The sequence below is a fragment of the Musa acuminata genome, chromosome BXJ2-6, assembly GCF_036884655.1.
Source record: "Musa acuminata AAA Group cultivar baxijiao chromosome BXJ2-6, Cavendish_Baxijiao_AAA, whole genome shotgun sequence".
NCBI lineage: Eukaryota > Viridiplantae > Streptophyta > Magnoliopsida > Zingiberales > Musaceae > Musa > Musa acuminata.
This window is the reverse complement of record NC_088343.1, coordinates 7019056-7047025: the sequence shown is the minus strand read 5'-3', so window position 1 is coordinate 7047025 and position 27970 is coordinate 7019056. Positions and strand designations below refer to the sequence as shown.

The following is a 27970-nucleotide window of genomic DNA, read 5'->3' as shown; positions in this document are numbered from 1 at the left end:
CTACCTTCCACAACAACCACACGCAACCCTTCGAGGTCAAAGAACAGAGCCCCACCCGTTCCCCATCACAAATCGTCCTTTGACAGTGCTTGGAGGTGTCTGAATGAACGTTTGTCGGATTGGTAAATGTGTTCATGAGGTAAGCCATCGGTGAGAGAAAAGACCACACAACTGACTTCACCCCACCAGGCTACAAGAGTTGGGAACGGGGACTGACTGCATCGACGTCTGATCACAGGGCAATAGGACGAAGGACAGTGTGATGCTCACCGTTTCTGCAACTGGTACCTCAAATTACACACGAGAACGAAGGAAGCCACTTGGATGTTCTATCACTAGATATAAATAGAAGAAGCAGAGAGAGAGAGAGAGAGAGAGAGAGGAAGAGTACGGTGGGCCGGTAGATGGCGCACAGTGGGAAGACAAAGATAAAGAAAGATATTGCGGTATGGATGACTCCTGGCCCCGCCTCCCCTCGGAAGGAAGATAACAGGGCAAGAGACAACGGTGGGATGGAACGGATTGGAAGGCCCAGGAAGCAGGGGTAGGAGAAGGTGGAACACCTCTTCCTCTCTCCACCTCGCAAGCCATGTGTATCTATGTATATTTACATATCACGGCACTTGAGAAGCACATACACATATCAACTCATATATATATATAGATATATAGATATGCATATAGTAGCCAGTTCTCACCTTCTGCTCTCTAGTGTTTTTACTCTATTTAAGACGAGTAATATAGGGTGAGCGTGAGACATGGGGGGCAGCAGCATCGTTAACGCAGCAGCAGCAGCGGCGGCGGAGGCGGGAGGCGGTGGAAGAAGCAGCAGCAAGCTGCTGGAGTTGCTGAACGTGCGGGTGGTGGGTAGCGGGGAGCGGGTGGTGGTGCTGTCGCACGGCTTCGGCACGGATCAGTCGGCATGGAACCGCGTCCTCCCCTACTTCCAACGCGACTACCGCGTCGTCCTCTACGACTTGGTCTGCGCCGGCAGCGTCAACCCGGACCACTTCGACTTCCGTCGTTACACCACCCTCGACGCCTACGTCGATGACCTCCTAGACATCCTCGACGCCCTCCACATCGACCGCTGCTTCTTCGTCGGCCACTCCGTCTCCGCCATGATCGGCATCATCGCCGCCATCCGCCGCCCTGAGCTCTTCCTCAAGCTCATCCTCGTCGGCGCCTCCCCCAGGTATCTATACGAAGAAGAACCCTGTCTCCTGGGGGCTGATAGACTTGGCACAGCAGTTTCTGGCGACTGATTTGGGTGAGGTGTTTGCTGTTCTTGTCTGGGATGCTGGGTAGGTTCCTGAACGATGGAGACTACCATGGGGGTTTCGAGAGGGAAGAGTTCGAGAAGGTATTCGCGGCGATGGAGGCGAACTACGAGGCGTGGGTGCAGGGGTTCGCGCCGCTGGCTGTGGGGGCGGACGTGCCGGCGGCGGTGCGGGAGTTCAGCCGGACGCTGTTCAACATGAGGCCGGACATCTCGCTGTTCGTGTCGCGGACGGTGGTCAACAGCGACCTGCGCGGGGTGCTGGGCCTCGTCCGCACCCCCTGCGTCGTCGTCCAGACCGCCAAGGACGTCTCCGTCCCCGCCTCCGTCGCCGCCTACCTCAAGGCCCACCTCGGCGGCCGCACGACTATCGAGCTCCTCCCCATCGAGGGTCACCTCCCCCACCTCAGCTCCCCCGCCGTCCTCGTCCAGGTCCTCCGCCGCGCCATCGCCTCCCACCGCTGATCACCATCACCACCAGCCACAGAAGGGCCCACCACCTCCGCTTCCGAGTCAAACTGGGTATGGCTGATGATACGTGGAGAATAAAATTTGGTCGGTCGTCCCTTTCGTCTTAGATGTATCCACAAGAGACATCCACGTGGAGGTCACGTGATCTCATCATCTTCCTCCTCCTCCTCCTCCTCCTCCTCTGCCCTTTGTTTTTTCCCCAGTGTATCGTCCAATAGTAAAAAAGCTTTGGCAAATCTGCTTGTTTGCTTTGGCGTATCCATTGTCTTGTGAGCAAAATGGATGTGTGTTGGGTGCACGCGTCAGTAAGCGGAGTCGTGATATTGATAGATGCAAAGTGGGGGGTTGGATAGAACTGGAGTTATCTCTGGGTTTTTCTTCCCCGGCAAAGCAAAGCAAAAGCACCGACTGGAAAGCTACTCCAGGCTTCCATCAGTTTGTCATTGGTGCCTGTCGGAGGAGGATTAACTCGGGAGGAGGCAATCCAAGTGTGTGGGTTTGGAGATAAGAAAGGGGACCAGAGACAGGTGTCACCCATATCCCGGTGGTAGGCCTGCTGTAGTGGTGCTTCTGCTGCTGTCTCGCACAAGTCAAGTCTTTAGTTGGATACATAAACAAATGGATGGGTGGAAGAATTGGGGGCTTAAAGAGCACAAACGATCCTATTCGGATAAGAATCCAGAGGTTTATTAATAGTATAAATAAATGCTCTGTCTTTATAATGAAAATATTAATCGTTTACTCGAATGTCTCGGTGAATTTTGACTCGGTCAACTCTATCTATTTTTCATCTATTAAAATCGATCACTGCCATCGTTTGGCCGGTTCGGTGCGGTGCAAACCCGTAGCCGGTCCGACTCAACCCAGTCGCAGATAAAAATTGACTCCAGCGCGGGCTGTCGATATAAACGAAGACGAAGCCCGCGTCGGGCTTTCGGAGAACCCGAGGCGAACGGGAGGGCGGCGCCGGAGGTCGCTAGATGCTTCCTTCCTGATGGCAGACGCCTCCACTTTCGGCCCAGGTGCCACCTCATCTCCCTATTAAGTTGTAGCTGCATGCTGTAATTGGAGTTCTTGAGCCCTATTTGACTAGAAATTCCACAGGCAGATGAATAAAATGCGTGATTAAGGAAGGAGAACCGATCCGGCATATATTGTCGCCCTTTTGTAGTTTCAGAACTTTGAACAAAGTTCTAGGGTTGTTCATGGGCATCCGAATTTGTGACCGATGAAAGAAATGGATTGGGTTCTTCAACTTTTTCTTCCGTGCTGGATTTTGATTTTAGGGTTACACTAGTAACAGGTTCCTAAGCGTCTTACTGTGGGTGTTAATATATAGAGATTATTCATGGTTGAAGGAGGGGAATATTTGAGCTGATGTAATCTGCCATACTCAGAATATTGTAGAAAATTTAGATTTAAATAAAAAAGAAAAAACTAAGAAGAAACTTTCAGTACTTTAAAGAGAGACCTCTCACTCGTGCAATAATGCACTGACCACTAGAGACGAAAGTTTGTATATTTGTTTTCTCCTCCTTTAGTAAAATTACATCTTTTGGAGCTTAGGAATTGACCTCCACCACTTTATTGTGTATGATGCTAACGCATTATGAGGTTCATTTATCTCATGCTTGTCATCTTGCAATTGGATTCCGGAGCATTGTTATATTAATTAGTGGATATCTTTCTACGGTTGGCTTTTTATTTTAGCTTTTCCAATCATCTCATTTTATTGTTCCTCTGAAAGCTATGTGGTGATGTTCACTTTTGATGATTGTCTGTATTTTTTTTTCCTTTTGGGTAGTGATTGTTTTTGTTGGAGACTTTTGGTCAGACTGCACATATTTCCATTTGAAACTAAACCTTGTCTTCGTTTTTCTTTTGTGTTCTATTTGATGCTACCGAGCATTTTGCGTGATTAAAAGGTTACTAAGAACTGTGATTTGCAATCTATATTTCTAAACTTAAGATTTAATATATAGCTTTTTGGTGGTGCGAAAGGTTTTAGATTTTTTAGCAGCCTTTGTCACGGCAGACTTCTTAAGTATAGCCAGTGAAGTATACAACTGTGTTATTTTTATTCTCTGTACTGTAGGTTGGCCTCCACGCCTTGAAATCTATATAATAAATGTCTCTTCTCTGGTAGCTTTAGTCCAGCAACATATAAACTTGTCTTTATATGAACGTGACCTTTCATTGATGTGTGTCTTAAAGAAGCCACTCCTTAAAGATTGTTATCTCCTTAAAAAAAAAGTTGTTTTTTGTATGCTTTCAGTCATAAACTTAAGATTTTAACATAGTTTATTTAGATTTGCATGTGAACTAGTGATTTAAAAAACGTTAGATGTCAAACGGTGCCGAGGTCCCAAAATGCCTAAAGCACTAAGCGCTCGCCCGACCGAAGCGAGACACTCTAAAATATTAAAATATAAAAAAATATATTATATTATTAATCTAATGAATAAAAATTATTTTGTATAGTTATTAATAATCTACTTTTAATAGTATATTTACTGTTAACAGCAGTTAGAAGGGAAGAGTAGAAACTGATAGTGAGAAGTCGCGGTGAGAAGTCAACGGATAATAGTCGCGGCAGCAACAGTAAAGTCACGGATAGCAGGAGGTAGCATACAGTAGTGGAAGCTGCGGAGTCACGGACAGTAGGAGGCAACAGACAGTAGCAGTGGCGGCGGCAACGAAATCACGGACAGCAGGTGGCAACAGAGTCGCGTCATGGACAGCAACGGCGGCGGCAACAAAATCGCGGACAGCAGGAGGCAGTAGAGTCGCGTCATGGACAGCAGCAGGCAGTGGACAGCGATAGCGAACAACAACGAAAGTTGAGGAGACTCGGTCGGCGATAGAGGAAGACTCAGAGGCAATAGGAGAAATCGTCGGCGATGAACGCAGAGGGAGAAATTGTCGGCGGCGAACTGTCACGAACGGTCGTCGCGCACCCGCAACAACTTCGTTCAACGATCTGTTCGTCGCTCACACCTGCTTGTACAGCTGCTTGACAGCAGGTTTTCTTTTGGTTTTGGGTCATTTTGCTTGTAAATCTGTAAGTTCGAACAAGCTGCAGCGCTGCAATGCGACCACTCACCGAACCGAGCAAAACAGCCCCAAAACAGCCCAAATCAGCCCCGTTTTCGCGTGCCACGGGCTCGCGCGGCGAACTGTCTCGTCGAAGTAAAATGTCAGCCGTTTCAGACCCCTGGAACCCCCCAGGTGGCACCGGGCTGGATGGGGCTTCGGTTATATACCGGGCGTTGAACACTCTTTCGCAAGTTCGCACGTGACCTTTACGGGAACTTGGTGTTGCGTCCGGGACCAGGTGAGCGGCTGTTTGTGGGCTTGCAGCTGTTCGTTCATCCTTGAAAGCCTTGCTTTTCCCCCCTCTCCCTCTTTTCTCTTGTGCACACAAGGTGTTCGACGAATTGCTTGTAAAGCTTCCCTTTTCGCGAGACTTCGGGACTTGTCCGTTGCTCGTTCTTTCGATCTAACTTTCTTTCTCTTTTACAGGTCCTTCGGGACCTGCGAGAGGTTACAAAGTGGCTGATCCTTGCGGAGCAAGATCGCAAGGGCGAAGCGCGACTTAGGCAACGCAAGCTAAGTTCGCGTCTTTGCCGCACGGGTGACCCGCGATTTTGGCAATGCACGCTAGCTTCGAGTCTTTGGCCGCAAGGGTGCCTCACGCCTTAGGCAATTCCAGCTAAGGTTGTGACATTGTGGTATCAGAGCGGGCAAGCTCTTCGATCGAACAGCGAACGAACTTCGCAACTTCGCCATGGCAAAGCATCGTGGCGAATCAAGCAAGACGGGGCAGGCCGGACCCTTGCCCCAAGCAGCCGCAGGTGGGCTGCATGTGCACACTCGCTCTCATGCTGTTGGAGCCGCTCATGAGGATCGCGGCAGCGAACAGGATGAGCGAGAAGTTGGCAACTCTCCGCGAGCGGAGGAAGCGCAATCTGGTGCGCTAACTGGGAAAAAGAGTCATAAGGAGAGACTCACGACGGCGGAAACCCGCCTGGATGTTCTGGAAGCGAGCATGGAGGAACTCTACCATAGCCAACAAAGACTTGTTGGGGTAGAGAGCTCGCAAGAGGAAGCGGAGTCCAGGATCGACAAGGTCGAGGCCCTAGTCGACCGACTGTCCGATGACACCAAGGACTCCGTGCAGCACTTACAAGATGTTGTGGCGGAACTCACGGCGAAGGTGGCTATGCTCACAAGAACGCTAAATGCGGGAGGAGGCAACACCCGCGTTGCACCGCCACAAAACTTGAGGGCACCTGAGCCCCATGGATACGGAGGGGCCAGAGATGCCAAGGAGCTCGAGAACTTTCTGTTCGACATGGAACAATACTTCCGAGCTACGAGACCCGATTCTGAAGATACCAAAGTTTCAATAGCAACAATGTATCTGAACGGAGATGCGAAACTTTGGTGGCGAACTCGTTGGGAGGAAATCCAACAAGGTCGGTGTCGAGTCGACACATGGGAAGACTTGAAGCGGGAGTTGAGAACTCAGTTCCTACCGGAGAACACAGAGTTCGTCGCAAGAAGGAAGTTGAGACAACTCCGCCAAAGTACCACCATCCGAGACTATGTAAAGCAGTTTTCTGCGCTGATGCTGGACATACAGGACATGTCCGAGAAGGACAAGTTGTTCAGTTTCCTTGATGGTTTGAAACCATGGGCTCAGCAAGAGCTGAATAGAAGGAATGTTACCGACGTGGTCGGGGCAATTGCAGCTGCAGAAAGGCTCACCGACTTCGTTTCCTCTGAAGACCCAGCGAGAAGGAAACAATCTTCAAGCAATCGCCCTCAAAAACATTCTCGAGGGAAGGAGCTCGGGGGTGAACAAAAGAAGAGGAGCTCCCACAAAGGGCCGAACCCGAAAGGCAAGGCCTCCAAACCGGGAGGATGCTTCTTGTGCGGAGGACCGCACATGGTAAGGGAGTGCCCACAAAAACAGGCACTCAATGTGTTGACAGCATCCATCCACCCTCCCCGTTCGGACAAGGGCAAAGCTGTGGCCCTTAGCTCAAGCAGTTCAGAATCCAGCAGCGACGATGAAGAGTCGCAAGGACCCCGAATGGGAGCAATGCGTCTATTGAACGCTATGCGGGGTCAAGTGGGGGAGAACATAAAGACGAAGGCACAAAGAGCAGGAAGCAGTGATCTGATGTATGTGGACATCAAGCTGAATGGCCAAACGACCCGTGCCATGGTGGACACGGGCGCTACCCACAACTTCATAGCCGATCGTGAAGCACAACGACTTGGGTTGACATTGGAGAAGAGCCCAAGCCGAATGAAAGCGGTGAACTCGGAGGCCAGGCGAATCTCCGGGTTGGCGAAGGGAGTTCCCATCAGAATCGGGACTTGGAGCGGAAACACCAACATGATGGCCGTGCCACTGGACGACTTCCAAGTGATTCTTGGAATGGAATTTATGCACGCGGCGAAGTTGGTGCCGATGCCGTTCTTGAACTCCCTATGTATGATGGGAGGCGATGACCCCTGCGTGGTTCCCGTCTCTCGGAGAGGAACCAAGGAGCCCCAACATATTTCGGCGTTACAATTGAAGAAAGGGGTGCGAAAGGGCGAACTGACATTCGTGGCTGCTATGAAGCTAGAGCCACTCAACGAAGAAGCCATTCAAGAACCTGCTGTGGTGGCGAACGTCCTGAAGGAGTTCAAAGACGTTATGCCACCCGAGTTGCCGAAGACTCTTCCACCACGCAGAGGCGTGGATCACAGTATCGAGCTGGAGCCAAGAGTGAAGCCTCCAGCGAGACCACCCTACCGCATGCCCCCACCAGAGTTGGCAGAACTCAGAAAGCAGTTAGGTGAACTGCTAAGCGGTGGTCTCATCCGCAGCTCAAAAGCACCTTTCGGAGCTCCAGTTCTCTTCCAGAAGAAACAAGATGGGAGTCTCCGATTATGCGTCGACTACAGAGCCCTCAACAAAGTAACAGTGAAGAACAAGTATCCCATCCCGCTCATTGCGGACTTGTTCGATCAATTGGGCAAGGCGAAGTATTTCTCGAAACTCGACCTTCGGTCGGGATATTGGCAGGTGCGCATTGCTGAAGGCGACGAAGCAAAGACAACTTGCGTGACCAGATATGGAGCGTTTGAGTTCTTGGTGATGCCTTTCGGCTTAACCAACGCTCCGGCCACATTCTGTACTCTCATGAACCAGCTATTCAAGGAGTATTTGGATAAGTTTGTGGTCGTCTACTTGGACGATATCGTCGTCTACAGCCAAACGCTCGAGGAGCATGTCAAGCACCTTCGGACAATTTTCAAGGTTCTCAGGGAGAACACGTTGTTCGTAAAAAGGGAGAAATGCTACTTTGCTCAAACTGAGATCCTATTCTTGGGGCATCGAATCGGTGATGGCTCCATTCGGATGGACAAGTCGAAGGTGCAAGCAGTTGCGGAATGGCGAACTCCAAAGAAGGTGCCAGAGTTGAGATCCTTCCTTGGTTTCGTCAACTACTATCGACGCTTCATTGCCGGGTATTCGAAGCGGGCAACCCCACTGACGGAGTTGCTGAAGAAGGAGCAGCCTTGGAAGTGGTCGGACAAATGTGAGATAGCATTCCAAGACCTGAAAGCTGCTGTCCTAGAAGAACCAGTGCTCAAATTGCCAAACTATGGAGAGCCCTTTGAAGTCCACACAGATGCTTCGGACTTCGCTATTGGAGGAGTACTCATGCAGGAAGGTCATCCGGTGGCCTACGAGAGCCGCAAACTCAACGAGACCGAGAGGCGGTATCCAGTGCATGAGAAGGAGATGACAGCAGTGATTCACTGTCTACGAGTTTGGCGACACTACCTTCTCGGGTCGCGATTTGTGCTGAGGACAGACAACATCGCCCTGAGTTATTTCCAAACTCAGAAGAAGCTCTCCCCAAAGCAAGCACGGTGGCAGGACTTCCTGGCTGAATTTGATATGGCAATGGAATACAAGCCCGGGAAGGCGAATGTCGTGGCCGATGCGCTGAGTCGGAAAGTGGAATGCGTGAATGCTGCCCAACTGGAGGGCAGAGGCCAAGCAAGTCAGTTACACTCCAACTTCCTTTCCCGAATCAGAGATGGACTGTATAGTGATCCCCAGGCAGTTATCCTGATGCAGCTCATCAAAGAAGGCAAGGCACGACGATTTTGGGTCCAGGAGGGACTTGTTTACACAAAAGGGAATAGGGTTTATGTTCCCCGAGTGGACAATTTGAGGCGTGAACTCTTAAAAGAGTGTCACGATTCCCTTTGGGCTGGACACCCCGGCATTCACAGAACATTGGCTCTCGTGGAGAGGGCCTTCTACTGGCCAAAGATGGGGATTGATGTGGAGGAGTATGTTCGAACATGCCTTACTTGCCAACAAGACAAGGCGGAGCAGCGGAAGCCGGTGGGACTTTTGGAGCCGTTGCCCGTACCAGAAAGGCCATGGGAGAGCATTTCCTTAGACTTCATATCAAGTTTGCCACCTGTAGGGGGACTTGGATCGATACTCGTGGTGGTCGATCGGTTTTCAAAGTATGCAACTTTCATTGCTGCCCCCCTACATTGTTCAGCTGAAGAGGCGGCTAGACTGATGATGAAGGGTGTAGTGAAGTATTGGGGAGTCCCACACAATATCATTAGTGATCGGGATGCTCGGTTCCTGGGACGATTCTGGACCGAGCTATTCAAATTGTTGGGGTCAAAGTTATACTTCTCTACAAGCCTCCACCCCCAGACGGATGGTCAGACTGAAAGAATAAATTCGCTCTTGGAGCAGTATCTCCGGCACTACGTGAGTGTCAATCAACGAGATTGGGTGAAGCTGTTGGACATCGCCCAATTCTCCTACAACTTGCAGCGGAGCTCTGCATCCAACAAGAGCCCCTTCGAAATTATCACAGGACAACAACCGTCGACTCCGCACACCATGGCAATTGGGTATACTGGAAGTAGTCCTTCAGCCTATCATTTCGCAAAGGAGTGGCATCGAAATGCAGATATTGCGCGGGCTTACTTGGAGAAGGCGGCAAAGAAGATGAAGAAGTGGGCTGACTTGGGAAGGCGACCGCAAGAGTTCAAAGTTGGCGATTTGGTGTTGGTAAAGCTCCAACCGGCATCCCTCCAATTCTTCAGGAACAGAGTTCACAAAGGATTGGTGCGTAAGTATGAAGGGCCCTTCCCAATTATCAGCAGGGTAGGCAATGTTTCTTACAGGCTACAACTGCCGGCGTGGTTCAAAATTCACAACGTTCTTCACGCCAGCAACCTGAAGGCCTACCATTCGGATCCGCAAGATGCTTCTCGAAGTGTTCCAACTCGGCTACCTCCCATCACAGCCTCCTACGAGAAGCGAGTGGAAACCATTCTGGCGGATCGCAAGATAAAGCTACCCAACGGAACGGAGCAGACAGAGTACTTGGTGAAGTGGCGAAAGCTTCCCCGAACTGAAGCCAGTTGGGAGCCTGAAGACGCCCTACGACATGAAGAAGAAGTCATCAACAACTACCAACAAGCGTCGACGAGGGCGTCGACAGTTTAAGTGGGGGAGAATGTCACGAACGGTCGTCGCGCACCCGCAACAACTTCGTTCAACGATCTGTTCGTCGCTCACACCTGCTTGTACAGCTGCTTGACAGCAGGTTTTCTTTTGGTTTTGGGTCATTTTGCTTGTAAATCTGTAAGTTCGAACAAGCTGCAGCGCTGCAATGCGACCACTCACCGAACCGAGCAAAACAGCCCCAAAACAGCCCAAATCAGCCCCGTTTTCGCGTGCCACGGGCTCGCGCGGCGAACTGTCTCGTCGAAGTAAAATGTCAGCCATTTCAGACCCCTGGAACCCCCCAGGTGGCACCGGGCTGGATGGGGCTTCGGTTATATACCGGGCGTTGAACACTCTTTCGCAAGTTCGCACGTGACCTTTACGGGAACTTGGTGTTGCGTCCGGGACCAGGTGAGCGGCTGTTTGTGGGCTTGCAGCTGTTCGTTCATCCTTGAAAGCCTTGCTTTTCCCCCCTCTCCCTCTTTTCTCTTGTGCACACAAGGTGTTCGACGAATTGCTTGTAAAGCTTCCCTTTTCGCGAGACTTCGGGACTTGTCCGTTGCTCGTTCTTTCGATCTAACTTTCTTTCTCTTTTACAGGTCCTTCGGGACCTGCGAGAGGTTACAAAGTGGCTGATCCTTGCGGAGCAAGATCGCAAGGGCGAAGCGCGACTTAGGCAACGCAAGCTAAGTTCGCGTCTTTGCCGCACGGGTGACCCGCGATTTTGGCAATGCACGCTAGCTTCGAGTCTTTGGCCGCAAGGGTGCCTCACGCCTTAGGCAATTCCAGCTAAGGTTGTGACAGAACGTAGAGGGAAAAAGCGTATGGTTAAGAGTCGGGGTCGCGTGTAGGTTTTGATATAACTGCACGCGTTAGTTAGTTTAATCGAACCAACTAATGCAAATTTAATCGAACCATACTTAAAAAGTCTAGTTCGATCGCCTTATATGAACCGGGTGCTCGCCCTAAGGTCCCAAGCGGCGCCTTGCACCGCCTGGCCCTGAAACAAGGTGCTCGAACCTCGTCTCGCCTCACCTGAGCACCGAGGCGAGCGCCCGAGCACCTTTTTAAATCACTGATGTGAACATATGTCAACATTTGTCTTCTTAATGGCCTGGCTCTTTTGGAGTTAAGAGCTAGGTGGCTCTTGACCATCGGGATAGAGCTTAGGGTTTATGGCCCTCTTAGCTTCTAAAGTCGGTTATTTTCCTTTGTATTACTATTTTCATAGGTGACTACATTATGTTGATACAAGTACTGTAGTCCTAGTGATCTGTAGAAGACAGTGTACCAGTTTTGGTGTTTGCTTACGGTGTAATGTATGTTTCTTTTGTTAAGGGTAATCAGTTAGTCCGACTTGTCCAGGTAAAATAAGCATGAGCAATTGTTGCAGTAGCTTATCCCATGACTGGGCTCATCTTCTTACATGTTGCTTTAGCATGTGCATTTGTCTCCTCCACAGGACACATTTTTGAGACTGAACCTCATTCCTAATCCTATTGTGATCGACATGGGTGATGGGTTATACTGGTCTGAGTGGGCCAACTCAACCAACCCTTGCTGTATTGGAACAGCAGAAATACCTTCAACTCATTCATGCATGAGCAAACATAAGCAGGTGATTTTTCTTATGTTTATATTATTCATTTATTTTAGCACTGTCTCAGTCCTCAATCAGACGTTGCATACGATCTATGTCTGTTTTTGTCAGAAAAGAGCTGGGAGGAAAAGGAACTTGCATCTCATTATGTTTTGATGTTGTTGGTCCTACTTATGTAGTTCATTGCATACAAATCCATTTTCCTCCTTGTGTAGCTGCATCCTTGTTCGGACCCGTTCCTTCCATTACGTAAATCTATATATCAATCAAGGCTATCTATGCAGCATGATGAATGTAGCAGTGCTGGGCATGGTGGTCGAAGCTCCAGTTGTAGAGCCACTGATAATTAAACTTTTGATGAGAGAGAAATAGTTGATGCTATATTTTGGAATGACTTCAGTTGTGCTTTGATAAACATGACAAGGGGGTAGATAGATATTTTCAAAGAAATTAAATGCATGATGGAAGCAACATGAGGGTCAGGGAAAGATACAGTGGAAGATATGGTCAGAAAAATGGAGGCAAATCGACAAAGTGGCTACGAGGTAGAAAAATGCAAGATCTTTTCTGATGAAGCTGATAGAAGACGAACTCCAAAGAATGAAGAACTGAGAGCAAAGATTTCATATCACATTTTTCTCAGCCTTGTGCTTCTGACCGTTAGATCTATAACCTGTTCTGCTGCTGCTGAACAAAATCGTCATAGATCTATGAGTATATAAATTCATTACATAAAGAAGGATGATCAGATTTTGATGCTTTAGTTGATTTCTATAGGGCTTGTCTTTCATGTTTTTTTTCTGTAAGTATCAAATTGTTTCTTTTCACGTTATCTTCATATACATTAATGGGAATTGGTATGCTTCTTATTAGGTTGATAATAATAATGATGCATTGGCCTATTAGCTCAGTTGGTTAGAGCGTCGTGCTAATAACGCGAAGGTCGCAGGTTCGAAACCTGCATGGGCCATTATTTTTTTTAATTTTTGTATTAACTTTTTTTTTTGGTTCGAAAGTTAGGCCATAAATTTATTTTTTATTTAAATTAATGTAATTGAAAAATCAATCATTAATCTTAGTTAAATATTTACTGGAATTAGCGTAATTTTAATTATAGTTTTTCTAATTTAATCACACCCTGCTGTTCAATTTAGCCTCGCTTTGATGTTTTAAGGTTTTTATATACTTAAATGCTAATTTTTCTTCTATGTTAATTAATTTAGCTTAAATTTATCTTTCTTTTTTAACCTTTTGGTTTATTAGTTTCAGACACTATCTTGTTTAATTAGGAAAAAAACAGACGCTTCAGAAATAAATGTAAAATGTAAGAATTTATTTACTGTTAACAACATACTCATTGTTTGTTTCTCTTAATTAGCTTTTACAGAGCTCATTCACTAGACGTACTTATCGAATCCTATCCTGCAATCACATTTCTGACATTAAATGCCCGCTATATGTATTCTCTAATTCCATACGACGCCGCACACGAATTTAATCCCTCAGTAAACCACAACGTTGGCGGCTGGCGAGGACAATGGATCGTAGCCATCCAAATCGAAGCACGCGAATGGATCCTCAACCCGATGCAGTTCTCACGAAATCCATAAACAAAGAGCGCCGGCTGATGAGAAAAAAAATGATGTTTATGTGATACTTGGATTGAAAAATGGGCACGCGCACGCATGCATGCATGCATGCACATATCCTTCGTCTACGGAACCACACAAAATGACGTCTCTTCTGCCTCCTTGGCGGACAAGGAAGAGCCCACCATGTCGCCTCACATGACACAGATTCTATAGTCAATAAGATATACACTGGTGTCGGTTATGTGCACATCATTACTGTGGCAATTGGAAGCGGCCGCCATAAATTATCAATCCCCCACTTCCCCATTTATTATTTTTTTAATAATGTTTTACTAATTTTTTATCATCACCAAAATAAATATAAAATATAAATAAGATGATCATGTTATTCTTATCAATCATTGTCTTTCATCGACCATCGCTCATCCGCTTTACACTTGATAATCTCACATATCAATCCTCGTTCGTTATCGATTGCCTCACTCTTCTCCCTCGATCGCTTATGTCTTCGCGCATAGGTTAATAATATCGATCATCCCTTATCTTCTCCTCCGTCTCCGCAAGTGAGCTAGCTCCACTGACCACTCTCCTCTCCTCTCTCTTAGTTGTTTGTACCTTCGTCTGAAAACTAACAACACCAATCACTTATGTCTCTACATGAGGGTTGCAATTGACCTCTACGAGGGTCGAGCGGGCGACAACTAAAGCGACTAAAGTACGATAAATTTTTTTCAAAGTTATAAGACCAAAATGATCTTTTTAGATAATCAAATCAAAGGATATTCTGCCGAGATTTTCAAACTTGGGGATGCTACACAAGAAAATAAACTAAAATTAAGAATTTTTTCTTGCCCAAGCAACAAAACAAGAAGCCCTTTTTTTTTAAATCGCTTTAAGAAATGTACACTCACTTGCAGCCACACACTTACATGGGGTCCACGACAGGCCTCGTGATCTCGCCACGTACCGACTAGTGGTGTGAGTTGCCGGCCGTCCGTCGTTGGCGCAACAACTCGATCAACGCCTCCGCCTGCTTTGTTTGGATTTCTTTTAGTTATTATTCCAATTTTTAGGGGAATAGATATACAATATTTGAATAAAGAATGGGCGGGGCTGACGTCGGCGAGACACGCCGGCGTTGGAGGTGGGAGAGGGAGCACAAGAGCGAAAGGGGTCGGTGAGGTTACCTTCTCCTTGGCCTTCTTGGTGGCGGACTGGGAGAGGGCGACGAGAGGGGGGATGGCGCCTTCCTGGGCAACCATCTTGCGGTAGGCGGCGCTCTCCCGGCAGATCTCGAGGAGGGATCGGACGGCGATCTCCTTCTGCCGCGCCGTGCCCGTCTCCACCATCTCCACCAGCACCGGGATGCCGTACTCCTCCACCGCCGCGGCCCGGCCCTCCGGCACCTCCACCACCGCGTGCAGCACGTAGGCCGCCTTGTCCACCATGCCCGACTCGGGATCGGCCATCAGGTCCAGCAGCGGCCTTACGATGCCGGCCTCGACTGCCCGGATCTTGTTGTCGCGGGAGGCGAGAAGGGTGAAGAGGGCGGTAGCGGCATCCTTTTTCCCGCGGGGGCCGCCGGTCTCGAGGAGGGTAACCAGTGGCGGGATGGCGCCGGAGCGACCGATGGCGGCGCGTAGGTCGTCGAGCTGGGCGAGGCGAAGGAGGGCGCAGGCGGCGTTCTCGCGGGCGGCGGGAGTGCCGGTGCGGAGGGCGTGGACGAGGGGGCGGATGGCGCCGGCGGCGGCGATCAGGGTCTTGTTCTCGTCGCAGAGGGAGATGTTCAGTATAGCGGTGACGCCGTGCTCCTGCAGCTGAGGGTCGGAGTGGTAGAGCAGCGCGACGAGGGGGCCGACCGCGCCGGCGGCGGCCATGCGCAGCCGGTTCTCCGGATTGTGCTTCGCGAGGAGGCGAAGCTCCATGGCGGCGCGGCGCTGGGACTCGACGGAGGCGGAGGGCGACTCAAGGTCGGAGATGAGCCCGCGCACCACCTCGTCGGAGTAATCAGCGGAACAGGCGACGAGAAGTCGCTGGAGGCCACCGCCTCCGGAGGAATAAGACGACGAGCTGGGTGATCCGTAGGAGGGGAACTCGCCGGAGCGGTCGCTGTTGCAGTCGCTGAAGGCGCCGGAAGAGTCGCCTCCGTCGCTGTAGCTCCGCTCCATGTACCGATAGCTCGACGGGATCTCCATTTCCATCTCGATCAGATTCGACTCGTCCTCTTCTCGATCCAATTCGATCGAAGACCAGCGGAAGGAACCTCCGAGGGTTTTCGTGGAAGGATGCCTTGCCTCCGAAAGAGGCAAGACGCGGAAGGGGGAGGCCACTAGCCAATGAAGATCACGTGCGAAGCACGTGAGAATAACTCAGTAGCGGCTTTCGCTCTCGATGCCGCGCGTCGTCGGTTTAGGGTCACGGCAACGGTGAGAAGACCGCAACAGAGAGCCCGGCCTCACAGTGAGAAGGTATTCTCACCCTCCTCTCTTTCGTTCAGCATTTGATGCATACCATTTCTTCTAGCTTCGATTCATGTTTCTTAATCCTTAGTGATGCCGATTTCAAAGTTCGAATAGTCTTTTGTTGTTCATCTTATCAATCACCATATGAAAATAGCTCTGTTGTTTCTGAAAGCAATGCGTTTTCTTTTCTTGTTTTAAGAAATGCTTCGCTCTGTCTCTCTGTCTCTGTCTCTGTCTCTGACAAGAAGAGATTTAGCACGCTGGCTGTGACAAATTCTGCAGTATATCATATGCACTTCACATGCACATCCAGTAAACTAATTGGTGAACATATGACATGACGCAGGACACACCCGAGTCTCTGTCGAGAAGAAATGGATCACAAATCTCGAGAAATTATTGGGCGATGATTCGGGCTCGTCCACTCACACACACATTTGGTGTGATGTCAAGCGGTGGCATCGCCGTCGCATTTAAGCTCCGAAAGTGGAGTTTGTCAGCTTCTTCCTGACTTTGGCTCTCATGCTTGGTGGCAGGGCCTCGGACAAGCCTCTGCCATGGTCCTTGGACTCGTGCAATCACTGTAGAAGAAGCAAAGCAAGCAGATAGTTTAGATCTTGTGTTCGCCGTAGAAGGAACCAAGACACTGTGGTAGAATGTGATCGGGGCAAATGCTTTAGAGACAAGTGGCTGGTCTTACGCTTACATGTCCGCTGGTTATGCATAGAATTCTTTACATGAGATGATTTAGAACAATGACTCGAGACCGGAACTGAAAGCTACATTGCAGGTCCTGATGCAAAGATACAAGCTGGATTATGACATGAAAGAGGAGGAGATGGACTTGAGGATTGGGTTCCATCCCGGCCAATCTAATCTTGTTCTCTAAAATATCAAATGCCAGAGTTCTTCTAAAGCAATTAAGAGGAGATTTGATATTTCCCAAGTCTTACCTTAGAAGAGAATTTATGAAATTGATCTTATTTACCATTTGATTATTTTTTATCCTGTAAAATGAGTTAGAGAACAACAAAACAAACATACATACATACAAAATTCTTTTTTCATCTCCGTCTATCTTTTCGAATTCTTCTTTCGATTTTCTCATAATCTTCTTTCGTAGTATCATACCATGTCATGAGTTGGAATCTTATATCTGTCTCTCTTTCGAGTGTTTAATAAAATTATCGGTTTCATCGATACATCAAACCTAACTGGTTTGCTCTTGATAGAAAATATCAAAACATATATCAGATGTTTTCCTAGCAGCCTAAAGGTCTGGAATGGTGAGACGAGGCAACAAACACTTTTAGTCCTTCACTGATTAGGGGGTAGAAAGTCAGATCAATGAACAGATCACGTTGTCTAAGAATTTATAGCTTGCTGCATTGGCCCTTTACTCTTCATCACGACAAGTTCGATGGACTTCAGCAATAATTCCTGACGTACTCTGCAAGACACCACTAACTTGTCGTCCGGGTTGTATCAGTTGATAATGAATGATGAGCGAGTGAATCGGAGAACGTCATCGAACCCAGTCACATCGTATGAGGGAGTGAATACGACAAAGAGGAGCACCAGCCAAGTCGTCACTCGCAACGGAGGGTGAAGTCTCGCACTCTTTTGCGACGCTGCACTCCAACTTCACCTAACTCGCCATCCTACGGGCTTTCTGTGGTTAAAAGAAATCACACGTCGTGACCAGCGATAGACGTCAACTACTCCCTCTGGCATCACCACACTTATGGACCCTGTTAGTGTAAACAACTTTATGCCGTGACCTCGGAGCCAACGCGGCTTGGTCGGGGGTCCGAATGTCAGGAATCTTACGCGGTGTCCCTCGAGATCTCTCAGTGGCCGATTACGACGGTCCGATCGGGATGTCGCGTCGGGGGGAAAGCTTTTGCCGCGGCGCCGGGAAGAGGTGACCCGGTTCTCGCACCTGCACACAGGTCGGGTCGGAAGCTCGGCCCAACCCCTCCAACGATCAAGTCAGTGGATGCGGAGAAGATTTTTTGTATGAAGAGGTGCCCCCCTATCCATTTTGAACTTTGAGGTATTTATAGGTAAGTTTAGTGTTACCTGATGTGCCTGCCTGCAGGAGCAGAACCGTACCTCTGATGGCGTCTAACATTGCCGTTGGCGTTGCGTGGAGAACCGAACTGTCGCAGGGTATGAGCGAGCATCGATCGTCGTCCTCCTCTGCCTCAGCCATGCGCGCGGGGTCAGGCAACGATGAAGTCGTTGTCTGAGAGCGGATGACGTCGACGCACATCGAGTCGACATTATTGCCCTCCTCCTCGGGCAGAGTGTCGCCGTTATTACCCTCATCAAACCCCTTGAGGCGAAAGACCCTCGATAGGAAGCAAGGCGACCACTATAAGGTTGGCAAGCACCACCAGTTCACAACAATACGAAAGATGAGCACAGTGGCTCGCAACACAATGGGGCAGAAGATAACTACTATATCCCCACCCAATGAGATAACGGCAATGAGGGCCTCGCAAGTGCAATGCAGTAGGGTGGAGGCGAACGATGGCAAGGGACAGCGGCGACTATATACTCTTTTACTTGTTGTTTTCATGCTTTGCTAAATCTTCCGAGCATAAAGTATTGAACATAGCCAAAAGTAATTGCCTTCTCGTCTAAAACCAAAGTTTGGTCTTACCAACTCTCATGCCCAACAACCAATTATCGCAAGTTTGGAAGGCTGTGCCTTGTGGTTTAGGGTTTCCTCTTCGCTGCGATGATAACAATATCAAACTTGTAGGATGAAAAAAGGCAGCAGTGTTCTTTTGCACTCGGCGGAATGCGTTCTCCAAAAGCCTTATTTCTTTCTCTTTGTTCCCATACACACACAACCTTCCCAAAAGAACCAGCACTCGGTGCATAAACTCGAAGCTTAAACCAATTAAACGTATCCCTAAGTTGGCTGCTACACAAGGCAACGCAGGGCGATTGCAGCAGGAGTTGGGGTCCAAGATGATAACACACTCCATACCTCGCCAACCCATTGAAAGGGATCACTTTTGATCCCCTCACCTAAACCCTTCTCGATCATCATCGTCGAATCCATCCTTGGTCTTCAAGCAATCACCCTTTGCTCATCTCAGCTTCATATCTGTGCACTTGTAGCACACAGGAAGGCTTGATCCGACTGTGGTGAGGGAGGAAGGAAGCAGAGATGGGAAGGAAGCTGGACGCTCTACTAGGAAGGAAGTCGAGGCAGATGTCGAAGCTGAAGACCCTGCTGGGCCTCACCGTCTCCCGCCTGGCCGTCCTCCGCAACCGCCGTCAGGTCCGGTGCAACCAGGCGCGCACCGACGTCGCCCAGCTCCTCCAGCTCGGCCACGTCGACCATGCCCTCCTCCGCGTACGTACCGACTCCTCCAAGGCACCGCACCAGTGCTGGTTGCTTCCTTGTATGCGTGCGAGCGACCACTGACGCCGTTGCAGGTGGAGCATGTAATCAAGGAGCAGAACATGGTGGACGTGTTCGTTATGTCGGAGCACTATTGCCAACTGCTGATCGAGAGATTTGTGCTCTTGGATCACAAGTGACTGCTCTCATCTCTGGTCTCCTTAATTACTTTAGTGCAGCAGCTGCTCCTGTTCTTGTTACCCCGAGCCATCGAGTTCGATGCAGGGAGTGCCCGGAGGAGCTGCGGGAGGCGATCTCGAGTCTGAGCTTTGCGGCATCGAGATGCGCAGAATTGCCGGAGCTGGATAAGGCCCGAGGCATCTTCTCCTCCAGGTATGGCAAGGAACTCGTGTCGGCGGCGGTGGAGCTGAGGAACAATTGCCGTGTCAATCCCAAGGTATACAGTAATGCTTTGGTTTGGAGCAGTGTTGTCGTCTTCCATGTTCTGTAATGAGAGCGATCATCTCCTGCAGATGATTCAGAAGCTGTCGAGCAGGCAGCCAAGCCTGGAAATCCGACAGCGGGTGACGAAGGAGATCGCTGCCGAGACGGGCATCAATCTTGATTACTATGATCCTTGTACTGAGGATGCAGGGGTACGTATGTATACCAATACATCCGAATTCATCGTGCTTCGCAGTCATACATGCCATGCCTAATCTGCAATGATTCAGGGAGATCCACCAGTAAATCTCGTACAGGAGCAGCTCAAATCTGATGAGAACCTTTCGATGAGAACGCCTCACAAGTATGAAGATGTGGCCAGTGCAGCGAAGGATGCCTTCGAAGCAGCAGCCTTTGCTGCGGCAGCTGCAAGGGCCGCGGTGGAGCTCTGCCGATCGGAGTCCCAAGGAAGAGGCTCTGATCCCGACACTGAATCCGGTGGCCAAAGCAGATTTGAGGAGGTGGAGGAGCCCAAGGCAGCAGCCAGCGTCGACAATTCTGGTGATCAGATCCATGGTTCAGATTCAGAAGAGGAAATAGAAGCAGAACAGCATGATTTGCTTGGGGAAGACAGGTTTAAGGAGAAGTTCGTCAAGCAGTTCCGGAGACCACCTTCTTGGAGCTCAGATTCGAGCGAGGAAGAAGATGATACGAACGAAGAAGAGGGGGGGCGGCTCCATGCATCCTTAGGAGGTGGCTCACCTGACGAGCATCCGGAAGCTTACTTGGGTCCTTCCTACAGCAGAGGGAACGAGAGAAGCAATCCACCGCACGAAGCGAAGACAGAATTAAAATCCGGAACTGAAGGTAACGATGCAACGTATGATACCGAAGCTAGCTAACCTTTCAACTCCTGAAGATAAGTTTAGAGTCTCACAGCGGTTGTGAGTTGTGCAGGAAAGAAAGCCATCTCCGTGAGGACCCGAAGAGGACTTTTCGAGTAGGACGGCTGAACGTGCGAGGAAGGAGCTTCAATGACAATGCCCAAATAACAGAAATCATCTTCCTTTCGCTCTTCTTTCCACTATCTGAGACACTGTGAATCGAGTCTTTGTAGGCGTGCAAACTTTGTACTCTGCTTTTCTGCTCGTGTGTTTTGTCGACGCAAAATGAGGGTGGCGAGGCTATTGTTCTGTGACATGAATAGGAACGAAACGTCCTCCCCCTATAAGGGAAAAATGTTGTATGAAATGGCATGCAGAATGTGGAGGATGAAGACGACAAAGGGAACTTACAGCGCACGTGTGATGTCTTGTACGGCGGAACTGCATCACGATGACCAGGTTCAGGATTGGCCTATGATTATGCCACGTGACACCAGAAGTATCTCATCCGCTAGCTTCCATATTTCCCGGCGAGGGAGCGTTGTTTTCCAAGTGATAAGACCCCTGTCCAAAACACCACACGTCACAAACATCTCCCGCGAATCGCCTACCATAGACGGCCGAACTCTTTTTACGTACCATAGACGATACCCTCCTCCGTAGTATCGCCGACCCACCCAAGAATTGAAGCATTCATGGAAATATGCCAAACTCTTGACATCGTCTGCTGTCGACTGCTTTCCAAGCGACGACTCCTCCCCGGTCCAAATCTTTGGCCTTGTAATGGATAGTTGCCAGCCTTCGATCAACCCGGGCGGGGCCCATTCCTCCCCCACCCTCACTCCGACGCCTATAAAAAGCCTCCCCCCCTCCTCGGAGCTTCACAAACGAGATCTTCACCTCCACTGCACTTGCTCGGAAGAGTCGGTCTTGGCTTCTGAGCGGGGCGTTGTGATGGCTCAGGGAAGGGGCAGTGTCGTGTCTCTGGGGCTGGCCCTGCTGTGTCTCCTCATCCACAGTGAGGTGGCCGAGGCCGCCACCTACGTCGTCGGCGGCAACAGCGGATGGACCTTCAACGTCGCCGGCTGGCCCAGGGGGAAGAGCTTCAGGGCCGGCGATGTGCTCGGTAAGTGATGGCTGCCCTGCTGCATGCATGCTTATTTTTGCATTATTACTAATGGTACTGACCGATCTGCGGCAGTGTTCAACTACAACCCGTCGGTTCACAACGTGGTGGCGGTGAGCGCGGCCGGCTACAATAGCTGCTCGGCTCCCAGGGGCTCCAGGGTCTACACTTCCGGGAAGGACCGCATCACGCTGGCCCGAGGCACCAACTACTTCATCTGCAGCTTCGCCGGCCACTGCCAGTCCGGCATGAAGATCGCGGTCACCGCAGCGTAGCATCGCTATTGGATCACAATCTGCATGAAGGACGGAGAGCAACATGAATGAAGTATGAGAATAACAAGGTCATCGAATAAATAAATCAGCAGATTGTTAGTAGTAGTTGATAAGCTTCTGCATGGCTTCTGCCAGCAGCGTTATCAGAATTGCTTCCTATAATAATAATACTTGATACTTTTCATCATCCTCCTCGGTGAGCTCCGACGACAAATTGTGTGGCCCCTATGGAATTCGCTGTTTTGTCGAACATGTTATGTGCACTCAGGGAAGCATTCCACCTCCTTTCTCCACGAAAAATTCCTGAGGTGTTCCCCCTGAACGCTTTTCCAAGATAAAATAAGCAGTCATTCTCGAACAAAACAAAACATAAATTGTAGCATGTACTAAGAAAAGATGGAGAAGAAAGAATTACCTCAGCCATTAACCGATACTGGATAGGGTTGATCAGATTGAGCCCTGTATTCTTGAAGCTTCACCACAGTTTCATTGCGTGGAACAAAAGGCATAAACCATCTTTGCCGACCGATATATATGAAAAAGTTGGATCAGGCTTTTCCTACAACCGTCTTTGATCAGACACAGTTATCTGTATCATTGTCATGACAGTTTGTTTATACAAATAGAAATACATCTGCCAAGCCGTCATCCGGTGTCCAGATTTACAGTGGAATATGGGGGAGAGCTATTCGACTTGAGAAGGATGTCAAAAACACTTCCAAGCGCCAAACCATACTTGATACTCAAAATAGTTATAGGCAGAAAGGAAAGGAAATTGTCGAACAGACTATACTCTTTACGATAATTTGGGAGAACATAACCAAAAAGATGATATGAATTCATTACTTCAGTTTCTAGCAGAGGTTAGTCTTCCTCTCAGACGGAGTTGCCCTTTCGATAGAGGCAATATGTCATCATCATTGTCATCAATTTCATCGTTATTATCATCGGTATCTCCAAACTTTAAAGTGTTGTTCTTGGTGGACCTTTCCAGATCTCCATGAATGGTCATCAAACAAATTGCTCTGATCGTCAGGGCGGTCACAGTTGCACTTCTTGAACGCCTTGTTTTTCCTGAAGTTCGAGTAATAGCATCTAGACAAAACAATTGTCAGTGTCGGAAAGGTAGGTCAGAAGACATTTGAAACAAAAAGGTGAACAATCCTGGCATAAGAGACTTACGAGGGGCACTCCCACTCTCCGGGATTTAACTCTCTTTGGTTGTGGTTCCTGGCAGCAAAAGCACTTGCTATTGCGAGCAAAGTTCACAAACACACCTGTGGCCACACAAGAGTTGTTAGTTAATTTCAGGCTCTCAGGGTGCTGATTCCTTGTAGAACTATGGGAAAGTTGAGCAAGGTAAATTTACTGTGGACAAGTCCAGTCTCCCAACAACATTTCAGCAGCAGCACCTACATTTACTCTCTTTGGTCCCATCTTCATTGCACTCTAGACAGCAAAGATTTCAGGTGAAATTGAGAAAGTTGCAACTGCATGAGATATACACCAAAAAATTTGTATTGCTTGTATATACATTTCTAACAAAAATATACTCCATAACTAATTTGTTATTGCAATCTTCCAATATCACCACCATCACAACACTTGTAAGCAAAAACAGTAAAAGTTCTGTTCCCTATAATTTGGAACTGCACATGTACCGTTTGCTTTCCATTTAGAATTGTAAAGCAACATCCTTATGTCTCATTTCTCACTATTGCTGTCGTACGTGACCCTGATTATAGCCAAGCATGACATCACTAGGAAGCAGAACACAAACCGGACATGCATTTATGTTCCATTTAGAATCGTAAAGCAACAACCTTTTGTATCCTTTCTCACTATTGTTGTTGGAGTACTTGACCCTAATTGTAGGACATGACTAGGAAACAGAACATAAAGTGGACATGCATTTACCAGGGTCTGGTTGAGCATACAAGACTATGGAAATCAACCATCCTATTTCAATAAAAGAGGTCTGGTTCGCTTTACGGTCATGACCAAGTTGAGCTGAGACAACTCAAATAACCAACAGGTTAGGATGACATAATTATCTGCCTAACCAATTTGCAAATGTCAACTGTATGTCCTTTTCAGAATATTAGCAGAAATGAGTGGAAACAATAAAAAACTGACTGGAAGCTCAGTTTCCAAAATTTCAGGTGTCCTCCATTCTCTGACAACCCTTACTCATAATTTTCATTAGTGATAATGATCTTCGTTGTATTACATTATTATCAACTCTCATTTTGTGAAAAGCCTTTAACATTATCCACCCATATTCTTCCTGTTTCTGTTGTCGAATTATCTTGTTTGTTACGATTACTAGTTATTTCCATTAAAACAAACAAACATAAAAGAAGACAATGCACCACAGACAACTTCGTTGAGTATCTCCAGCACCATGAAATTTTGTCAACTAAACTCATGTGGGACACCTAAAGAACCAAAGTTTCAATAGCTAGTTTAAATGAAACCGATAACTAGTTTAAATGAACCAGAATATAAGATGAAATATGCCATAGAAATTGTAAGAATTGAAGCAACAAGAACTTACTTTGGACACAACCAATAACCTCTCTTCATCTCCACATTAGCTGCCCTGTCGCCCTTACCAGTGGCCTTTTGAGATGGTTCTTTTGGAATAAAAGGCTTCACTGCAGGTTTTGGAACAGATGGATCAATGGCTGTATCACTAAGCTAAACAAGCTCCAATAATAGATGTCTAGCAGACTTTTGAACATGTTCTTTGATACAAGAAATTTCCTCTCCACAAAGATGCTTTGGATTTACTGCATAGCTCAATAAAATACGAACTACATCCAAGGTATGGCCTCGATCATCATATGGTGTCATGTATGCTTTGCCGCAAGATTCTCTTAGGTTGCAGGTACTACAGACCTGCAGCACCGAATGAAACTTGAATCAAGATCATGGTATTCCAACTGGACTGTGGAAATGGTTCTATATCATAATTGAACTTTTAGATTATCGTATCACTTGAAATATAAACACTCAAACATCATTGCTTCGATGGTTCGATCAACAACAACAATAATTTCCAAGTTTCACTCAAGTAAACATCATTCATTACATTTGTAAATTAGTATGGCAACTGCAATTAGTAGATGCACTTACGTCTCGTTCATCAACCTGGAGAAATGCTCTCAATCTTTTTGCTGAATTGACAGCTTTGCGGAACACATTAGGGCATCCACACTCCACAACAGCCCGAATATCTGCTCTAGGAAGAGAGTTGCACAATGAAGTGATCAAACAATATATTATAAGAAGCAAAAAAAGAAAAGAACATGAACATCAAAATGAAGTTGATCTTATAGTAAATTGAGCATAATCAGTAATTAAAAGTATAAAAGCACCAATATACAAAGATGCCAGCAAATCTTTGACCAATATTACACACAAATTAGGACAATGCAACAAATCAATGAACAACTATGACCTGATGGTATGTGTAATGCTAAACGAACATTCAGATCAAGAAAGCAATGCACAGCAGATAATCATTGACGTGCACGCCAAGCATTCAATTAGGTGGAATACAAGTAGCTAAACCTCAGGGTTACCAATACATTTTAACTCAAAGATACCACTAGTTACTAATCCAACCCTATCTCACATCCCAAGAAACTCAAAGATACCACTCCTGAGAAACAGAATCACTTTCAAGAACACCATCTTTGATGAAGGCATCTACTCGAGCACATTCATCTTGATTTGAATTCTTCACACTGCTTGGGGGTCAAATCTTCCCGCTTCTTAATCTGCCATTATCTGAACTTTTCTTACATGCTAATCTTATGATCTTTTTGTTTCTCTTAAATTTTATGATTGTTATATGGATTGAATTGTGTCTTCTGGCCTACCTTTCCTTTTCAAGAAAAGATATCAAGCAATCATCCAGTGAAAGGAAAAGAAAAAGGAAAAAGGAATACTACTCTTGGAAAAAGAAAAGGGAGGACCTGAAGATGTTGAACCGCCCGCGAGCAAACTTGAGGCATGCGTTCTTGACATGGTTCACCTCCACGGACCAGCCACCGTGCCCCGCCGAGACACTCGAGCCCTCATCCTCCACATCTCCTGAGGGAGCCGCCGAAGTGGACACCTCGAAGTAACCTTTTCCCCTCAACTTGCCGAGGAACCGCTCCCATTCGGGCCAGTGGTGGGAGGAAGCGGAAGAAGAATCGTCGAAGCTTACGGGGGCACCGTCGACGGTGATGGACTCCGCGGAGGGGGAGGAACGGAATCGGGGCCCTGGAAGAGGGTGTCCGGGGGCGAGGGATGGTGCGATAGGGAAGGAGAAGAGGAGGCGGCGGCGGGAAGGAGAAGAGGGGAGGAGCAGGGAAGGGAAGAAAATGGAGCGGGCGCCACGCTTGCAGGTGAAGAAGAAGAAGGAGGAGCTCAGGTGGAGAAGCCTCGGTCGGGCGGCCATGGTGGAAATTAGGGAAGAGAAGGACTTCCACTCCCAGCCATCCTACCCGCCTGCCCCGTTTCTGGGGATGACGGTCCCGGGACCGTCGGTTCGGGTTCTGCCAAATTTGGGTTCGGAGCCGAACCAGGCGGTTCCGATTCCAGTTTAGATTTCGATTTCATCCTATTTCGATTGATAATAAATAAATCAATAAATTATTCTATCAATATTAAAAAAATTAAGTTTTGAGTTTAAAGTATTAATTAATAAATTATAAAATATTCTTATATTTTTCCTTTTTTTTTCATATTTGGTCCATTCAAAATTATTAAACTAGAACCGAATCATATAGCTTTAATTTTGATTCAATTCAGAATCATTTGATCTAGTTTGGTTTCAATTTAAATTGAATCATAATCATCCCTACGAGAGCTAATTATATATTATCTCATGTACTTAATTATTTTAATATTTTAATTTTATATTTTTTAAAATTATATTGATATCTCTGATGATGGTGATAATTACGATAAGACTTGTGTGACACTCGCTGACACCCCGCATCTCTGTCGGCTGATAGCGCGTGGCTAACACGGGTCGTAACGCCAACCGAGGCCCATTAACGACCGTTCAGGCTCGGTTCCGCACTTCACACCAACAGCGATGTCAGACGTCATCAGAAGGTACGATCCTACCCCTTGCGAGTAGCCACGTCAGGTAACACCGAACTCCACTATAAATACCCTTGCATTCTAAACGGAAGGGGAGGGGAAGAAAAGAGAAAAAAACAAAAAAACTTCCACGACCACCGACTAACTTCATCATCGGAGGGGTCGGGTCGAGCATCCCGACCCGACCTACGTGCAGGGACGAAGATGAGGCGCCTCTCTCCGAGCGCGCCGGCAAGGAGCCCCTTCCTAAAGGAAATGACGACCCGTCATCCGGACCCGAACCAAGCCGTGACGGCCCTGAGGCCACGGCTAAAAAGTTGTTTACACTAATAATCTCTATAGTCGAAAGTTAAATATCTAAATTCATTTACCTTAACGTTATCAATTTTACCAATAAAAACATGAAAAGAAAGGATAAAAAATAATTTTAATATTTCAGTTGGTGGTGGCGGATGACGACATCGTTGGAGAGCAATGATGAGAAGTGAGGGCAGCTCGATAATTACATCAATGACGGGTACGATGGCATACCTAGCATCGAATTCTGGGACCGTATTTTTCTATCATCCATTGAGAGCCCAACAACCACTCATTTACCAACCTTCTAAAGCTTCCCTTCTCAATCAATGATAACTACAATAAACAAAACTTTTCCGACGAGCCCCTCATCTCTCCTTTTTCATGCCCATATCAAAATTGACACGAGAACGAGGGGAGCGATAGGAGCTATGACAACCCCAACTTTGGGTCAAGTGATCTGCCCAATGAGTTAGCGATGAAGCGATAACCATATTTGTCATAGATGTCACTTGGCAT

The 27970-nt window shown here is 47.8% G+C and overlaps 5 protein-coding genes, 1 long non-coding RNA gene and 1 other non-coding gene across 13 annotated transcripts; 5 read left to right on the top strand and 2 right to left on the bottom strand.

Annotated features, from left to right (window-relative positions):
• The first annotated feature begins 519 nt into the window (after positions 1-519).
• On the top strand, positions 520-2008 carry LOC135614518 (probable strigolactone esterase DAD2). Its single transcript, XM_065111968.1, has 2 exons — positions 520-1195; positions 1309-2008. Exons 1-2 carry the CDS (start codon positions 759-761, stop codon positions 1742-1744), a joined length of 873 nt encoding a protein of 290 aa, XP_064968040.1. The 5' UTR covers positions 520-758; the 3' UTR covers positions 1745-2008.
• A 10795-nt stretch (positions 2009-12803) lies between these two features.
• Positions 12804-12877, top strand: TRNAI-AAU (transfer RNA isoleucine (anticodon AAU)). The gene has a single exon. It is a non-coding gene; the product is annotated as a tRNA-Ile (tRNA).
• Positions 12878-14354: 1477 nt separating this feature from the next.
• Positions 14355-15700, bottom strand: LOC135614516 (U-box domain-containing protein 4-like). The gene is made up of 2 exons (XM_065111967.1): positions 14687-15700; positions 14355-14529 (listed from the first exon to the last, which is right to left on the bottom strand). Exons 1-2 carry the CDS (start codon positions 15698-15700, stop codon positions 14470-14472), a joined length of 1074 nt encoding a protein of 357 aa, XP_064968039.1. The 3' UTR covers positions 14355-14469.
• A 127-nt stretch (positions 15701-15827) lies between these two features.
• On the top strand, positions 15828-17028 carry LOC135614517 (uncharacterized). The gene is made up of 2 exons (XR_010487589.1): positions 15828-15967; positions 16308-17028. It is a non-coding gene; the product is annotated as an uncharacterized LOC135614517 (long non-coding RNA).
• A 1819-nt stretch (positions 17029-18847) lies between these two features.
• On the bottom strand, positions 18848-26598 carry LOC135614514 (uncharacterized). Of its 7 annotated transcripts, none has more exons than XR_010487586.1 (12): positions 26035-26554; positions 25190-25290; positions 24609-24952; positions 23421-23500; positions 23234-23328; positions 22467-23146; positions 21290-22375; positions 21062-21214; positions 20670-20991; positions 20439-20562; positions 20129-20324; positions 18848-20042 (listed from the first exon to the last, which is right to left on the bottom strand). XR_010487586.1 is itself a non-coding variant. In XM_065111966.1 (12 exons), exons 1-4 carry the CDS (start codon positions 26084-26086, stop codon positions 24663-24665), a joined length of 366 nt encoding a protein of 121 aa, XP_064968038.1. In that variant the 5' UTR covers positions 26087-26598; the 3' UTR covers positions 18848-20042; positions 20129-20324; positions 20439-20562; positions 20670-20991; positions 21062-21214; positions 21290-23146; positions 23234-23328; positions 23421-23500; positions 24609-24662. The 7 variants fall into 7 exon arrangements, 4 of the variants coding, with proteins under 4 accessions (XP_064968038.1, XP_064968037.1, XP_064968036.1 ...); XR_010487587.1 differs by having other exon boundaries at positions 21290-22368; XM_065111966.1 differs by having other exon boundaries at positions 21290-23146; positions 24609-24708; positions 24786-24952; positions 26035-26598.
• LOC135614512 (uncharacterized) lies at positions 19146-20910 on the top strand. The gene is made up of 6 exons (XM_065111961.1): positions 19146-19334; positions 19418-19518; positions 19608-19779; positions 19856-19978; positions 20057-20633; positions 20724-20910. The coding sequence occupies exons 1-6, from the start codon at positions 19146-19148 to the stop codon at positions 20768-20770; spliced, it is 1209 nt and encodes a 402-aa protein (XP_064968033.1). The 3' UTR covers positions 20771-20910.
• On the top strand, positions 21419-22238 carry LOC135614513 (basic blue protein-like). The gene is made up of 2 exons (XM_065111962.1): positions 21419-21776; positions 21852-22238. Exons 1-2 carry the CDS (start codon positions 21434-21436, stop codon positions 22049-22051), a joined length of 543 nt encoding a protein of 180 aa, XP_064968034.1. The 5' UTR covers positions 21419-21433; the 3' UTR covers positions 22052-22238.
• Positions 26599-27970: the final 1372 nt, after the last annotated feature.

Bases quoted from the DNA above. Each gene is read 5' to 3' on its own strand.
- LOC135614512 (XM_065111961.1), top strand. From the start codon at position 19,146: ATGGGAAGGAAGCTGGACGCTCTACTAGGAAGGAAGTCGAGGCAGATG. The intron at 19,335-19,417 runs GTACGTACCGAC...ACGCCGTTGCAG, and splicing joins TCGACCATGCCCTCCTCCGC to GTGGAGCATGTAATCAAGGA. The intron at 19,519-19,607 runs GTGACTGCTCTC...AGTTCGATGCAG, and splicing joins TTTGTGCTCTTGGATCACAA to GGAGTGCCCGGAGGAGCTGC.
- LOC135614513 (XM_065111962.1), top strand. From the start codon at position 21,434: ATGGATAGTTGCCAGCCTTCGATCAACCCGGGCGGGGCCCATTCCTCC. The intron at 21,777-21,851 runs GTAAGTGATGGC...GATCTGCGGCAG, and splicing joins CAGGGCCGGCGATGTGCTCG to TGTTCAACTACAACCCGTCG.
- LOC135614514 (XM_065111964.1), bottom strand. From the start codon at position 26,504: ATGGCCGCCCGACCGAGGCTTCTCCACCTGAGCTCCTCCTTCTTCTTC. The intron at 24,709-26,034 runs GTCCTCCCTTTT...CAAAACCTGCAG, and splicing joins GGGCGGTTCAACATCTTCAG to TGAAGCCTTTTATTCCAAAA.
- LOC135614516 (XM_065111967.1), bottom strand. From the start codon at position 15,700: ATGGAAATGGAGATCCCGTCGAGCTATCGGTACATGGAGCGGAGCTAC. The intron at 14,530-14,686 runs GTAACCTCACCG...CAAACAAAGCAG, and splicing joins CCAAGAAGGCCAAGGAGAAG to GCGGAGGCGTTGATCGAGTT.
- LOC135614518 (XM_065111968.1), top strand. From the start codon at position 759: ATGGGGGGCAGCAGCATCGTTAACGCAGCAGCAGCAGCGGCGGCGGAG. The intron at 1,196-1,308 runs GTATCTATACGA...GATGCTGGGTAG, and splicing joins CTCGTCGGCGCCTCCCCCAG to GTTCCTGAACGATGGAGACT.